This window comes from Diplotaxodon limnothrissa, linkage group LG3 (assembly GCF_057381915.1).
Source record: "Diplotaxodon limnothrissa isolate DT_005_m linkage group LG3, D_limnothrissa_male_GT1.1, whole genome shotgun sequence".
Classification (NCBI taxonomy): Eukaryota; Metazoa; Chordata; class Actinopteri; order Cichliformes; family Cichlidae; genus Diplotaxodon; species Diplotaxodon limnothrissa.
The window spans coordinates 29,030,066-29,045,202 of record NC_140598.1 but is presented as its reverse complement, the minus strand read 5'-3'; the positions used below and the strand labels follow the sequence as shown (position 1 = coordinate 29,045,202).

Sequence of the window (15,137 nt, the reverse complement as noted above, 5' to 3'; positions counted from 1 at the left end):
AAGTAGATGATACTCTTGAGCTTGACCTACTGCCTTGATTTGACACACTGTCGGATGGCAACACGTCATCATTAACATCATTCTGAGGATTAAGAGATAATTGTGGTTCTTTTCCAGTGTGCTCTCGCACCTCCATTTCTCCTCCCAGGGAAGTTTCCTGTGACTGCGCTTTGTCAGATGATGGCCTCCCCGAACATTTATCAGTTTCAGAAAGCCATATGTTAACATCCTCCATAAACCCTTTATTGTATTTAGAGATGCTTGAGAACCATGTATTTTGTTTATCTTTCTCATCAAATGAGATTAGAGAAAGTAAAGATTCATGCAATGCACTGGCATCCTTAAACAGGTGTGTTAACTCATCAAACTGTTTTTTGACTTGTGAATGATTTTTATCATCTTTCATTAGCTCTTTAAGAGACATAATAACACTTTTCATTTTGTTTACATGCCTTTTCCGATCTGTTTGGATGGTTTCGATTTTGTTTGCAAGAGCTTTCTCAGTGAGGGAAGTTATTCTTTTATCCTTTTCAGTTTTTCCAACAACAGATGCAGCCTGTGATCCACTCATTTTAAGCATTCAACATAAGCAGCATGCCAAAATCCAAAACAAAGGCAACAGCAATTCCTTCAAACTCAGTTGAACGCCTGCAGAGCCACAGCACACACACACACCAAATCCAACAGCAAACGTAGCGGTGGGCGTGTCACAAAAACATCTTCGTATGGTCAGAATCCAAACTGCGTTCAAACAAACAACACGCAGCACAAAAACACAGTTTACATACCACCGTCGTCTTCTCCTTATCTGCCAGACTAGCCGCTTTTACGGGTGTAGTGGTGGCGGTGTGTGGGCTCGCGTCGGCGTTTATTCAGCGCTGATTGCGGGACGGTCCATTGCCGTCGCACATTTTTGCTGACAAATATTGGCGACTGTCAAGCCTTTGAGTCGCCGAGCAGCTGAATAGGGGAATAATGTTGACGCGCCCGCTGTTTAAAACGTAAGTCAAAGTTCCAGGTTAAAACTCCTTTATTTGTTATCAAATCCTTAAAGTCCGTAGAAAAACAGTGATCAAAAACATTCCAAGCTTGAGCGGTCAGCAAAAGTCGACTTCCCCCATCACCCACTCATTCACAAATTCCCTCGGGCCGTGAACAGGTGATATAGCAATCACTATTACTGACACCACGTGACCCTACGCCTATCCACAACATAGTGTATGTGCTGCACATCACTGACATCGCTCATTATTAAAAGATAACAGCCAGTAGGTGGCAGCAGAGGAGCGTCAGTTTGTCCAACACAGATGGTTTTCATCTGACCTTAAATGTCACAGGAGGACCAAAACTGTAGATACGAGGTTAGAAGTGAAAACAAACTCCAAAATCACTGCCGTGAATCTAATATAATCTAAATATTAAAAAAAGATCATGAACACTGATATCTCTGAGATCATGAACATGTAAGTTTAGTGGAGCCTTAACAAAACTGTTTGTGATGCAGTTGGTAAAACATCATTTCACTGACATCACTTTAACATGAGATTTGAAGCAAGGACGTCTCATTTTGACTCCTGTCTCTTCCTCACCTCATCGTATGTGGTGGGACACGAGGAGAAGGGTGGAAAAAATAAATAGCATGAAGCCTTTTTATAAATGCTTGTCATATTCAGAGGCATAACATTGATCTTTTATTAATTTTCATTCATTCAGAATATATATATAACCTCAGATGGAGATTTGACTCTCATTTCACTGTGAGTCATTCTGAGACAGAGGTGAGAGTTAATGTGGATACAGCTGTTTGTCCACAACACAGACTTCATTTTGTTTAATATAAATCTAATAAAAAATGTAGAAATAACAATAAACTTTGTTAAAATCAGTTTAAGAGAGAGAAATATTTAGTCTCCATCCACAGATTTGGTTCTTCAGCTACAACCAAGTACTGTCTGTCTAACTGAGACACAGAGGCTGATGTGAAGAACTCTGTGGTTTGCCGATAAACCACAAACTCTCGGAGAACAAATGACTCAGTGCTTTCTTAACAAATACAACATTTGTGGTATTTGTGATAGAAAATATTCTAGTCAGTATGTGACACCGTCAAACCACAAACTGATCATGATAGAAGTGAAGTCCTCTGTTTGATGTGCTGTTTAACAGGGACGCCCCCGAGAAAATCTCGGTAAGAAATGAGACACTTGTGACTGCTCCACATCAGGACCTGCCCAACATGATCAAAATATGTTTGAAAACCAAATTCTATTCCTAAGTTTTTAAATCAGAATAAGTTCTTACTACTTTTGTCTTATTTCTTACTCAGATGTTCTCATTTTATGCTTCTCTTCTTACATTTTTACATGTCTTCAAACATTTTAAACTGTTTTAATTATTTGAAATGTACAGCACTTTGGCCAAGAGTTGCTGTTTTAAATGTGCTGTTTAAATTACATTTTGACATTCTGCAATTAAATGACAAAACTTACATTAAATAGCAAGTAAAGATGCAATATGACACTACACACACACACACATCTGAGGCCCCTTTTGGCCCATAATCATGTATAATAATAATAATAATAATAATAATAACAACAACAACAACGTCAGCAGTTTAATTCCCTACTCATAGGTCTGCATAGTGATGAATCCTTGAGCAACAAACTGAACTCTAAGCTTCCCCTGATGCATCTATTGGAGTGTGAGTGTGTAAAATGCAAAGCAAGGCAGTCAGGTATGGGATGATGCTTTCAAATGTGTGTGTGAGAGTGGGTGAATAAGCAAACTGACTATGAGTGCTCAGTAAGAGTACTCCTTTCCCTCACCTATGGTCACGAGCTCTGGGTAGTGACCAAGGATGATACAAGCAACGGCACTTAGTTTCTTTATGGGCTGATTCTTTTTCCGAGATGGGGTGAAGCTCTCGGTCATTCAGAGGGACTAATGATGAAGGCTTTCCTACTGAGCATTCATAGAACTTTCAAATACTCTTTTAAATGTCCAAAACAACTCCTGTCCTACCAGGAGGAGGCCCTGGGGCAGACTCGGGACTTGTTGGAGGGATTTTATCTCTTGTCTGGTTTGAGAACACCTCTGTGCTCTCCCTGATAAGGTGGCAGAGTCTGGCTTCTTTGCTATGACTGCTAGCCCCGTGAACCAAACCCTGGAACAATGGAGTCAGGTATCCTGATATATATTTTCTTTTTTTCACCCAGAAATAAAAAGAAAATGAAAATAAAATGGATGCGTATGCAAATCTCACAAACACCACAGTGGGCTAAATTTCAGCATTGAGCTCTACGTCCTGTGGTTCAACAGGAATCAGTGGTTTCTGTTGTACCTCATCATGATGATCAGTCCTGCAGGCCGCGTTACTTTCTCTATATTCTATATTGTCTCCTCTTCTAGAAACAAATCTAGCTGGACATCACTCTGATGTGCTGAGCTTCACATAAACACATCCCAGTTTCAGAGTGGAGCAGAGCAGGGCTGACCTGTTACAACACTGGGATGAGCAGCATCTTTTAAGAACCGGGCAAATCATCAGTTTGTGGTGCGATTTCAATTCCTTCTTAAGAGCTCTACTCATTGAAATAACCTGCCCACAATCAGAATCAGGAAAGATCTGATCTGGATCTAATGCTGCAGTCATGCTGACTTATAGTAAAACTTAAACTAAACTAAACTTTAGTTTAGTCCTGCAGTGACTCTTGTTAATCCCAGTTCTTTAGTATTCTTAGGGCCAAGAAAGAAACGGCTCAAAAGTGGTCTTTTACTTTAAAATGATCTTTAATTTACATATTCAGGAATATGGAGACCTGAACACACGAACACACAAGCTCAGGTCTGAAGCACAAACAGCTTCACAAAAGGCGAGAACATTTTGCTTTCATTTTATATTCAAGACAAACTGAGGAGTTGCACCAAGTTTCAAGTTCAAGGTTCTTTATTTGTCACATGCATAGTCATACAAGTATAACACACAGTGAAATGTAGCCTGACACGCTCCTCGACATGTGCAAAAATGGAGGGGGGGGGGGGGGGGTAGAGGAAGAACATTATATATATATATTAGTATGTACATTGGGTGAATGTGCAGTAGTAGCAGCAACCAGGTGAATTCTGTACATTAATATGAATAGACATCTGACTGTTTTACAGGATAGACAATATTAACATATTTAAAATTAAAGGAATTTGGAATGTACATTGTGCCTGGGTTTAGAGTGTCTGGAAGAGTCCTGTCTCAGTCAGTTATAGATGATGTGAGAGGGCGGGTGTGTGTGTTTAGGGCACGGATGGCTTGGGGATAGAAGCTCCTCTTGAGTCTTATCCTTATCCTGGCTCTTGGAGACAAATTTCAAAATGTCATTCATTCAATAATCACAGTTAAAAATTATTCAGTAAAGACGCACCAGAGTTCTGTGCAATTCGATCCATGGAGGAGGTAGAGTGGGTTTTATGCAAATTGAAATGTTGGTGGTTTGATTCCTGGCCTCTGGAGTGTCAGATACAGAAGCCTGAGTTGCCCTGATTCATTGATCTGAGTGTGAGAGTGTGTGAGGCTACATAAGTAACAGTCCATGTGAGACTTAATGTTGTATGAGGCTGCTGTTTGCATCATCTTGGTGACACTATGGTTTCAGAACAGCTGGCAGCTGGTTCAACAGAAGGAAGATCCTTGGATAATTTTCTTCTTTGCAGTTTTGCAACAACAACAAGAGCAGCAATGAATACAGGAAGTAACAAAAAAGAAGCTATCAGCCCATAACGTCCTCTACTGACTCCATCCTCCTTCCCGGGGAGAACACACGCAAACACGGGGAGAACATACAAACTCCACTTGGTACTTCCAGATTTGTTTTCCTTGTGGTCCTTCTGCATGGCAACAGTCTTTGCGAACTCTACAGTTGTTACCAGAGATGTTTGATTTCTACGCTGCTGTGAGCTTTACCCGCAAAATGAAGCCTCTTATTTCTTGTTGTAATTTGGCATTGTATAAATAAATGTAGCAGGAATAAAGAGCAAACAGGACAAATATAAACAATTGATGTTACTGTGCACACGGTCCAGTGTCCCCCTTAGTAGGAAACGTAACATGCTGGTGGAATTTGAGGAGTACAGATTTCAAACTTGCCTTATAAACAGCAACAGGACATCCTCCAGGTGCTCGCTCCTTTAATATAAATACCTTCCAACAGTAGCTGGTACTTGAATCTAGTACATCTCATGTATGCTTTATGCAGATCTTCTTAAGAAAGGACAGTAACTAAAGTGGGATGAAAGCTGGAACATTCATGGAGGGGAAGAATGGAGTGGCTGATGAAACATACAGGAACATCTTAGAACCTGTCTTAGAGTAGATGGCCTCTAAGGCACATTTTTGTTCGTGTCTTCCTTTCGCTCCAGCTAACAGTAATATTGGATTTTAAAACATCTTTTTAAAAAAATTTCTTCTCCACCCTCTGTTTTAATGCCCGGTGGATTATTTCTCTCTCTCTCTGGAAATAATCCAAATGCTTATTAGTGGATTTTTCTTCCCCCAAGGTAGGAGAGTGGATGAATTTGTCCTCAAATTCATCCACTCTCTTTAGGGCTTAAACTGCTGTCTCTCATCTGTCCACATGTTCAATGACAACACACAACTAAAACTACAACAGCAGGATGAGACTCAGTTCAGCTTTTAAGACACTGAAGACGTCTGAAGCATTTCAACAAGACGGCAGTTTGCAGGCAATCCTGACTCTTTTGTTGTTTGTTTCCTGTAGATCACACAACTAGCAACAGCAACAAGAAGCACAGCACAAACAGACAGACCAACTTTCAGTCCAGCAGGTCCAGCGTCCTTCCCTCCATCCTCCTTCCCTCCATCCTCCTTCCCTCCATCCTCTGTGTGTCCTCCTGGCTGACCTGCAGGTGAGAAACAGGTGTGAGGTGTCAGCTGTCAGGTAGGTGATGAGTGAAGAACAGAACAGAATCCATTTCCTCTTCAAACTGCTGTCAGACATTATCTACTGCACTCTGATCGCATCACTCAGACCAGCTGCTATCTACAAAGTCTCATCAACAACATCTTTAGAAACAAACATCAACAAGCAGGAAGCAGCTTCACCTCTGATCACACACACACTCAACTCTACTCACTCACCTGGAGGATCAACAACACTCAGTGTGATGTTGCAGATGGGTTCACATGAGGTTGTTCCTGCCACAATGATGCAACACATGTATGTTCCATTATCAGCTGTTGTCACATTGTTCAGAATCACAGACACGTTTCCATCCTTCATCAGTGTCTCCTGCAGGTCCACACGGTTCTTAAACGAGTGATGCTGGTGATCTGGAACAATGTGCCCATCCCGGTACAAAAAGACATATTCATCTCCGAGGTCAGCTCGGCTCCACTCTGCAAGATCATTGTTGGTGCTTGGAGCTCGACACGTCAGAGTGACGTCCTGTCCAGACTCAGCTGTGATGTTTTTCTGGTCTGAAAGAGGAAACAAAACAAAGCAGAGAGGTTAAAGGTCAAAGTATCAGAGAACTATGAACCTATCACACCCGGTAGAATCTGTCACAATACAGCAGAGTAAAAACAGGCTGTAAACAAACTCCTAAAAGTCTGCTTTAACATCAAAGTGTGAAACACAAAGTGTAAACAAAACAGCTTCATGTTAGATTTTTCATGTATTTCACAAAAAAGTCATCAGCTTTTTGCAAACACACTTTTGAAGAGTTATTTACAGTTTTTTTTATTCTGTCTGGAATTCAAATAGATCCTCTGTAATAAATATGTTCTTATGTTCAACAATGTGCATCAATAAAATTATGTTAGCTGAATTTTTTTCCCTTCCATCCATTTAACCATTCATTTTTTTCTGCTTATCCCATTCAGCTGTTCTCTATTCGTGGATTTGCTTAATCCACGTGGGTAAAAACACATATTTACCCACGTTCTGTTTGTATATTCTGTTGTTTTAATGCCGTTTGACCGGATATTACATAATTAGAGAATTAAAGTTTTATCGGTGTTTTTACAGTTGAGCTGAAGTTAAAACTGGATAAATGCATTCAGTTCAACAGCTCTGTGCAAATGTTCAGACAAATCTCACATATTTTACTGTTAACATGCTATAAATATACTGATGTTACCACATACACAACTGTATGTAAATATTGTAAACAAATACATTTATTCATGAATAACTACCCCACAAAAACCAGATCGCGCGTCGGTGTATCACGTGACTTAGAACGCAGCCTGATCCCTCCGCAGAGAAGCTCTCCGCTCTCGTCGTTTGACGCGAGCTTCAGCACATTATCGGTATAAAGACGGTAATATAACTCAGAAAGTCCATCTGTGGTGGCCGGACGACGTTGAAGGAGTACCTGGAGATAAACTCGGCTTAACTTTGGATTTGGACCTTTTTGTTTTGTCGCGGTTGTTTCTGGACGTCGATCAGCGCGGTGGGAAGTTTCCTCCGTCTCCGGATTATTCGACGATAAAATGTTTGTTTTCGTGTTTAATCTGTCACAAAGCAGCTGTGTGTGTTTGTCAAAGCAGCTACAAGCTGTTTGGAGTGAACATGGAGCGGAGACGGAGAGGAATAAGGAGCTTGTGTTTGAGGCCTGGATACGACTACAGGAAATCTGCAAATATGGCGACTGTACAGTGGAGTGTAGCCAGCGAGTCTCTGCGGGTGGACGTGCTGTCTGCACTGCGGGTAGCTGACCAGATCTAACCGACATCATATTAACAGCATTAAATCCATCACGATTTCTTTTAGAGAGTCTACAACACTTTGGATGAAGTCTTTAAGCCACCGAGCTCGCCGTGGATCGTCAGCCGGACCAGCAGCTTCTTAATTAAGCAGGGTAATACAGTGACACGATTACTGATAAATACACACGGCTGCTGACTTTATAAAAACTTATTCTAACAGTTCAATCTTACCTGCGGTCGTAAATGAGCGAAGAAAGGCAAAGATGATCCCGCAGATCAAGACAGATTGTCCTGCATCCATAGTGCTGCTCTGTGACACCAGATTATTGAGTCTGTCAAAGATTTTGCTACTTTGCTACTTTTACTTGAAGGTGTGGTTTTTCCGCTCCTTTGACCCTCCCACCTGCTGCTGCTGCCTACATTTTACACCCGCCTGACTTGGTTGTTCCTCCATATTGAAATATTTTTCAGCTGTAACTTGACCCCCCCCCCCCCCCCCCCCCCCCATATCTGACAATTATTCAGTGTTGAAATGTTTACTAACAGTAGATAATCTCATACGGAGAATAAAATCAGATTATCTTTAAGCAATTTTTATTTACATCTATTTTAGGTTATTGGTCACAGTGGATGTTTTATACACTACTCATGTTTTCTGGTCTTCTGTTTTTTCTGTAGCATCTTTTAAGCAACAGGGTTTAATTCAAAAGTCTTTTTAAGAATATAAAATGGCACTACAGTGTGATATATGTTTAAAATAATTTTTTTATACCAACCCTATTTTTTACCCATAGTAAACCATGCACTCTGAGGACTGAGGATTTACTTGGTGTCAGAGACAGAAATGAAAAAAGCTGAAATGAGTGAGAAGGACGATGTTGGAAACATCTGTGCTGTGTCTGCTCTGTAAGTAGAATCTCCTGCACTACAGAGCGGGTTTATTATACCCAGGGTATATTTCTGTTATTCAGATTAGTTGACGCTAACATTGGTAATCAGGATATTCTGTCATATGAAGCTCGTTATCAACTCACTCAGTTAACCCGGAGTTTCCATCCCTGCAATAAAGAAATGTAACTTTTTTTGAAAAGTCTCAATAGGATCTTGAGCTTTATTGTGAAAGGTTCATATGTAAAACAAAGAAGCAGACGGCACTGCTACAACAACAACGTTAAAACATTCTAACAAACAAACATATTCTAATAATAAACTAAACAAAGGAATTCACTTTCACTCGTTCATCAGTAAAGTCAGAGGTTGAGCTGGAGCTCGTGTCCCGTCACACCAGATGTGAGAGTAGTGTGTTTGTTCGGTGCAGCATAACAAACTGGCTAATTAAAGTCTATATTTACACTTTTTATTGGAATACTTTATTTAATTCTATATGAGTAACAATAACAAAGTGAGCTGCACTGAAAACAGGAGAGCGTGTCAGTGTTCACAGTAATATTCACAGGAAATCTTAACACTTGTTAGACTTTTTAAGCCATGAGGAGGTTTTGCTAAACTCAGAATCTCCTCTAAGCTGCACTCTGACAACAGTCCAGCTCCATCAATGATCCCATTGTAGTTCTTATTTCTTACATGATGTTTATAGTGAGTGGGCGTCTTTGCATGCTGCTCAGTGTCTTTGTCCCTTTGATGGGGTGTTGTTGTCACCCTGCTGGGTCCATAGGAGCCTCTACCAGGAGGCTGAGGGGCAGCGTTGGAGGTCATCAGTGTTTTTAGCCTGAAGTTAGCAGAAAGGCTAAACTTGACTCTGTTGCATTATAGAGACAGAAGTTTAAATAGTGTTTAACAGGACAATCGAGGCTAAAATGGTTTAAAAGATGAACTCATTAAAAAAACACTAACAAATCTTCATGATTCAAATACTGAGAAGCTTCAATAACAAATATGTGTTCAAGCCAGCATGATGTTTGCTCCTGTAACTGATTGTTTTTCCATCTTGTTCTCTGAATATGTTACCAAAGGCTCCATAACTAATGTCATTCATTTTGTTTCTTATCATTGAAACTGTTGTAGAAAATCCACTTTGTTAAGAAAACAGAGAAGCGACGTCTTTATATGAGACTTCAGAAAAATGTTGTACAGGACAAACTGAACAACATCAGAGCGACATCACGACTTCCTGTAACTTTTCTCTGTCCAGCTAAACATGAGTACCTTCCATTTTCTCCTGCAGAGGATTCTGGGTAAAGTCAATCGTGCACTGACGTCCTGTGTGTGTGTTTTATTGTGCAGATGCAGCTGCAGTCGGCTCAGCAGTGAGAACTGAAGACGTCAGTCAAAGAGAAGGAAAAACAGTCAGAGCTGAGAGGTACAGCTGCTCTTCTTTTAGTACAAACACCATAAATCTGTTGCTCACAATCAAACTTTTCCTTTACTTTTAAGTTTGTGTCACTTTTCAAACCATCGTTACGAGTGCTTCCCAGAGACGATGAGTGAAAGAGCAAAGAGTAAAATATGAATCAAACTACAGCCACACAGACTCAAGCGTCATGTGGTGAATAACTTCCAACAGCTGGATGAATAAGATGAGTTAAAGTTTATATATTAGTCTTTAACAAGGATTTAAAAGACGACACTGATGAGGCGAGCCAGATTTCTTCAGGCAGGTCGTCCCAGGATCGAGGAGTCCTCACAGCAAACATTCAGTCGTCTTTAAGTGTGAGCTGGGAACAGTGAACAGGTTTGTGGCTGCAGCATCTCAGGATGTACACACTGACTGGGACACAAGCACCAGTTCCACTAAATATTCTGGTGCCAGTAACCTGTTAAGATGGAGCAATTTGATGTTATTTAATGAGTTTATTTTTCATCCTGCAGTTAAAATGTATCAAAACAAGATTGTGTGTCTGCAGATGCTGTGTGATCTGACACACCTGCACAAAATGTGTCAAAGTTCAATAAGTTACATTATTGTAACTGTGATGCGTTCACTGACATGTCCTCATGCTTTGCTGTTTATAAAGAGAACAGAGAGGCTCTGCTTTGTGCTTATATTCTCCTCCTGTGTGTTTGTGTGTGCAGAGTTTCTACCAGAGCCAAATGTCATCGACTCCTCACTGAAGTCGTCCACCAGTCCAACCACTGGGATCCAGCTGCTGCTCTCTAACTGGTCCACACAGCAGCTCAGACCTGACACATTCACTGTAAACACACTGGTTTATATTCTGTTTGTTCTCCTCATGAAGGAGCATGAATTCTTTGGAGTCATAGATTATGAATTTATATTTTTCTCTTATTTTAACAGCTACAGGTGTGGTTTGTAATACGATGGAGATCCTTTACTCCATTATTAAACAGCCTTCATCTACAATGTGTTAGACGTTTCTTTGAGTGAGATTATCTTGATGTGTCATGTGTTTATATTAGTGCCCTCCAATAGAATTGGACTATTAAACAGCTCGATGACAGACTCACTGCGCATGCTCGTTAGTGCTGGTGCTTGTATTCACCGACCCACAGATTTGAAATCAGGATGTTGCTCACAGATACGAACAACATTTGTGTCTCTGAGCAGATTTTACCAACCACTGTGGAAATTCACGAGACTGTAATAAGTGCATTGATGCTTATTGCTGCTCTGTCAGCAGTGAGGGCTGGAGGCTTGTTTTCACCAGAAGTGACCACCAGAAATATCACAGTGTGACAGGTAACAAGTGTGAAGTCACCTGAAAGTGGACAATAGTTTAGGCATTATTTGAAAGGGTTTTGTTATTTTGTTTTTAAAAGTAAAACAAAAAAAAAAACTTTAATGAGAAAGTTTTTAAGTTGCTGCTGGGTCAAGATTATGTGGTCTGTGCTGCCACCTACTGACGTTAAAGTGTAACAACACTGACTCCGCACCGCTGAAAATTTAATGTTTCCACTTTGTGAATGTGCAGCAGCTGTTTCGTGTCTGATATGGAGGAGACGTCACACTAACAGATTTAAACTTTACAAAATGTCTTCTGTAAATACTTTTTACAGGCTTGTTCACACCTGCTGTTCACAGCTGGTCTTAAGTGGAAAAGAAAACATCCAAATCAGTTTTATGTGATGTGTGAAACATCTGGATGAGGTTTCAGTGTTTACATGTCTGCACATCAGTGCACTTGGTAAATCCTTTGTTCTTTCTCTCTGTAGTCATAAAGGACCAGGTTAACCAATTAAAACATAATCGTGTTTTACAACATTTATAGCAGCTCTTTTGTTTATGAACTCTGTCACAGTTTATAGGAGTCATTATGTATTCTTAATATTTATTGGTAAAATAATATTTGTTGTAAAATTGTCTGAAAACTGCAAGAAAAACAAAAACAAACATGAAAAACAAAACATGGATCACTTTGATTCCAGCTTCAGTTTTATTCAGGAAACAACAACAGCCATATCAAAGGCACTTTATCTTTACAGTAGAAACATTAGAACCACAAACTGAACCGAGTCAACAATTCAGAAAGATTCTGATGAAAAATTCACTTTTACAAAATAAATAATCAAACAAAATAAATAATCATCCCTCTTAAAATCTTCTTTAGAAATAAATATATTAAAAACAGTGTGCTGTAACAGAGTTAAGACGTGTGGAGCATGATGGTTCGCACTGTTGTCTCATAGCAAGAAGGCTCTGATGACACCGTCAGGTCGGGGTCTTTCTGTGTGGAGTTTGCAGGTTCTCCCGAGTCCTCGGGCTTCTTTCCACAGAGTTAGGTTAATTGGTTTTAGTGCGAGTGGTTTTCTGTCTCTGTGTTAGACCCGCGACAGACTGGTGACCTGTCCAGAGTGTACCCAGTCTCTTGCCCTAAGACAGCTGGGATAGGCTCCAGCACCCCCCGTGACCCTGACAAGGCTAAGCGGAGGGCGCAGTTCAGCACAGACTGGACGACAATGAGGAGCTAAAGGTACAACTTCTTCTTTGGACAATTTGTATACAACTTAAAATTAATTAATAGGCGTTTAGGTTTCATGATTAAAGCTCAGATCAGCTGGAAAAAAACTGAAACATTTAAAACAGACTCAAGTTCTAATGGAAGCTGGTATGAACCCTGCTTCTGTGGTTTAAGCTTTCTGAAGATCAAAACACCAACTCCAAAAGGTCAAACACCACCTCCACCAAGTCCCAAAGCAACTCCCTCCCTCTATTCACCACCTCCAGCAACTCCGTCACTTTAGCCACCACCGTCAACAACTCGCTCCCTCTAGCCACCAGCGCCAACAACTCCCTAAACAACTGTCTCCCTCTAGCCACCAGCACCAGCAACTTCTTCACTTTAGCTGCCACTGTCAACAACTTCTTCACAAGAACAACAACGAGCACAAGAAGTAACAACCCAGAAGGTATCAGCCCATAATGCTTATTGACTCCAGCCTCCTTCCGTCCTCCTGGCTGACCTGCAGGTGAGAAACAGGTGTGAGGTGTCAGGTAGGTGATGAGTGAAGAACAGAACAGAATCCATTTCCTCTTCAAACTGCTGTCAGACATTATCTACTGCACTCTGATCACATCACTCAGACCAGCTGCTTTCTACAAAGTCTCATCAACAACATCTTTAGAAACAAACATCAACAACCAGGAAGCAGCTTCACCTCTGATCACACACACACTCAACTCTACTCACTCACCTGGAGGATCAACTCTCAGGTAGATGATGCTGATGGGAGGAATCTTTGACAGGGCTCTCTTCCTGCGCACAGTTCCTCTGTTGAACACACGACACTCGTGTTTTCCACTATCAGCACTTGTTGCATTCTTCAGAATCAAAGACACGTCTCCATCCTTCATCTGTCTGTCCTGCAGATCCACCCGGTTCTTAAAAGATGGATGCTGGTGATCTGGAAGGAACTGTCCACCCTTGTAAACAGCAACATGTTCTGGCTCCAGATCAGCTCTGCTCCACTGTACAAGTGTGAAGTTGTTGTTTGGAGCTCGACATGTCATCGTGGCGTTCTGTCCAGACTGAGCTGTGATGGTTTTCTGGTCTGAAAGATGTAACAACAGAGCAGAGAGGAAACAGTCACTTCTACAGCAGCCAATCGGAGTGGGGAACAGACACAACTGCTCTCTGGTTTATGCTGGTTGAATCACACAAACGTGACCATAGACCTGTTAAAATCTGTTAAGGAATCACAGAATTCAGACGAACAACAAAGCGATAAATTCTTGATAAAGAACAAAGTCTAAACATATCTCAGTGCAAACAGAACAACTTGTGTTTAGCTCCCAGTGTTAGAAATCAAACAAAAACACAATTTGAAAGGACTTAAGACAAATAATATTTTTGCAAACACCTTTGAACAGCTGCATATTTGTTGTTTTTGTTCTTATGCTCAGAAAGATGCAATGTTTTTCAGGTTATTATTTCAGGTTGTTTTTCTGGTGACCACAGAACGAAATTATGATAATAAGTTTATGTCTGTGTAGGCTGTCAGTCAGAGTGGTCGCCCCATGATCAGAAAGTCGGGGGTTCAAGTCCACTGAACGGCTACCCTGAAGTATGTCTGAGCAAGGTACCGTTCCTACACACTGCTCCCCAGGCGCCTGCTCAGTGGCTGCTCACTGCTTCACTGAGTGAACAGGTCAAATGCAGAAAGAGTAATTTCCCCACAGGGATCGTTAAAGTAAAATATACACATAATCTTAATATTGTGGACTTTAGCTCATCAAACATCTACATCAAGGTTTCTCTGTGTCCAGGTGATTGTAGAGCCAGGCTCTGAGCACGCAGATCACATGGATGACACGGGTGCATCCTTACTGCTGTAAGACTTTGTGGGTTTGTAGACATGAAGCCATGTTGTAGGTCCACCTCTGTTCACATAATCATCATCTTTGTGAACACGACATGAACTTCCTGGACATGTATTGTTGTAGGGTCTACCTTAGAGTATAAAGCACCTTGAGGTGACTGTTGTTGTGATTTCGCGCTATATAAATAAAATTGAATTGAACTTGTGTTGACCAGGCCAACATTCAATTCAACCAACATTCGTTAGTTTTTGCTCCTGATTTCACCATCAGCTCTTCATCTACTACACTGCTCCCTCTGAGAAATCAGAGTCAGATAGATGCAGGTGACGGGGCTGACTAAATGATGCAATGATCCCAGTTCATACATCAGGCCCACGACCCCGTGCCAACACCGCGGTAAAGTGAGCCGTCATTTGTGAGCCGCGGTCAAGCCAGCCGCCTCTTATCCGCCGCATAAATTTCCTTGCGCTTTTACACCAGTCTTTACGGTAGCGCCTTTTCGGAATGTGTTGAAAGTTGGGCCTCAACTACTCAGGATGACTTTTAATGAATTTTTGAAAATTGACATAATTGTAGTGTATTGGCTGTATTGAATTGCATATAAATGTCCTTTAATTTCTGAGGAATTCTACAGTAAATCTGGCTGAAACTTGGCACACAGGTACAGTAGGTGTCCCA

General features: G+C 40.9%; 1 protein-coding gene and 1 long non-coding RNA gene across 2 annotated transcripts in view; one reads left to right on the top strand and one right to left on the bottom strand.

Moving 5' to 3' along the window:
* LOC146635249 (basement membrane-specific heparan sulfate proteoglycan core protein-like) overlaps positions 1 to 15,137 on the bottom strand; it is a 113,751-nt gene that overhangs the window by 80,176 nt on the left and 18,438 nt on the right. Inside the window, exons 3-4 of the mRNA XM_085350068.1 lie at positions 13,334 to 13,690; positions 6,152 to 6,490 (exon numbers count right to left, since the gene is read on the bottom strand). Of these exons, the coding sequence (XP_085206194.1) occupies positions 6,152 to 6,490; positions 13,334 to 13,690 (696 nt within the window). The remainder of the gene's footprint in view (positions 1 to 6,151; positions 6,491 to 13,333; positions 13,691 to 15,137) is intronic.
* LOC146635251 (uncharacterized) lies at positions 8,572 to 11,353 on the top strand. Its single transcript, XR_014905078.1, has 3 exons — positions 8,572 to 8,629; positions 9,968 to 10,043; positions 10,757 to 11,353. It is a non-coding gene; the product is annotated as an uncharacterized LOC146635251 (long non-coding RNA).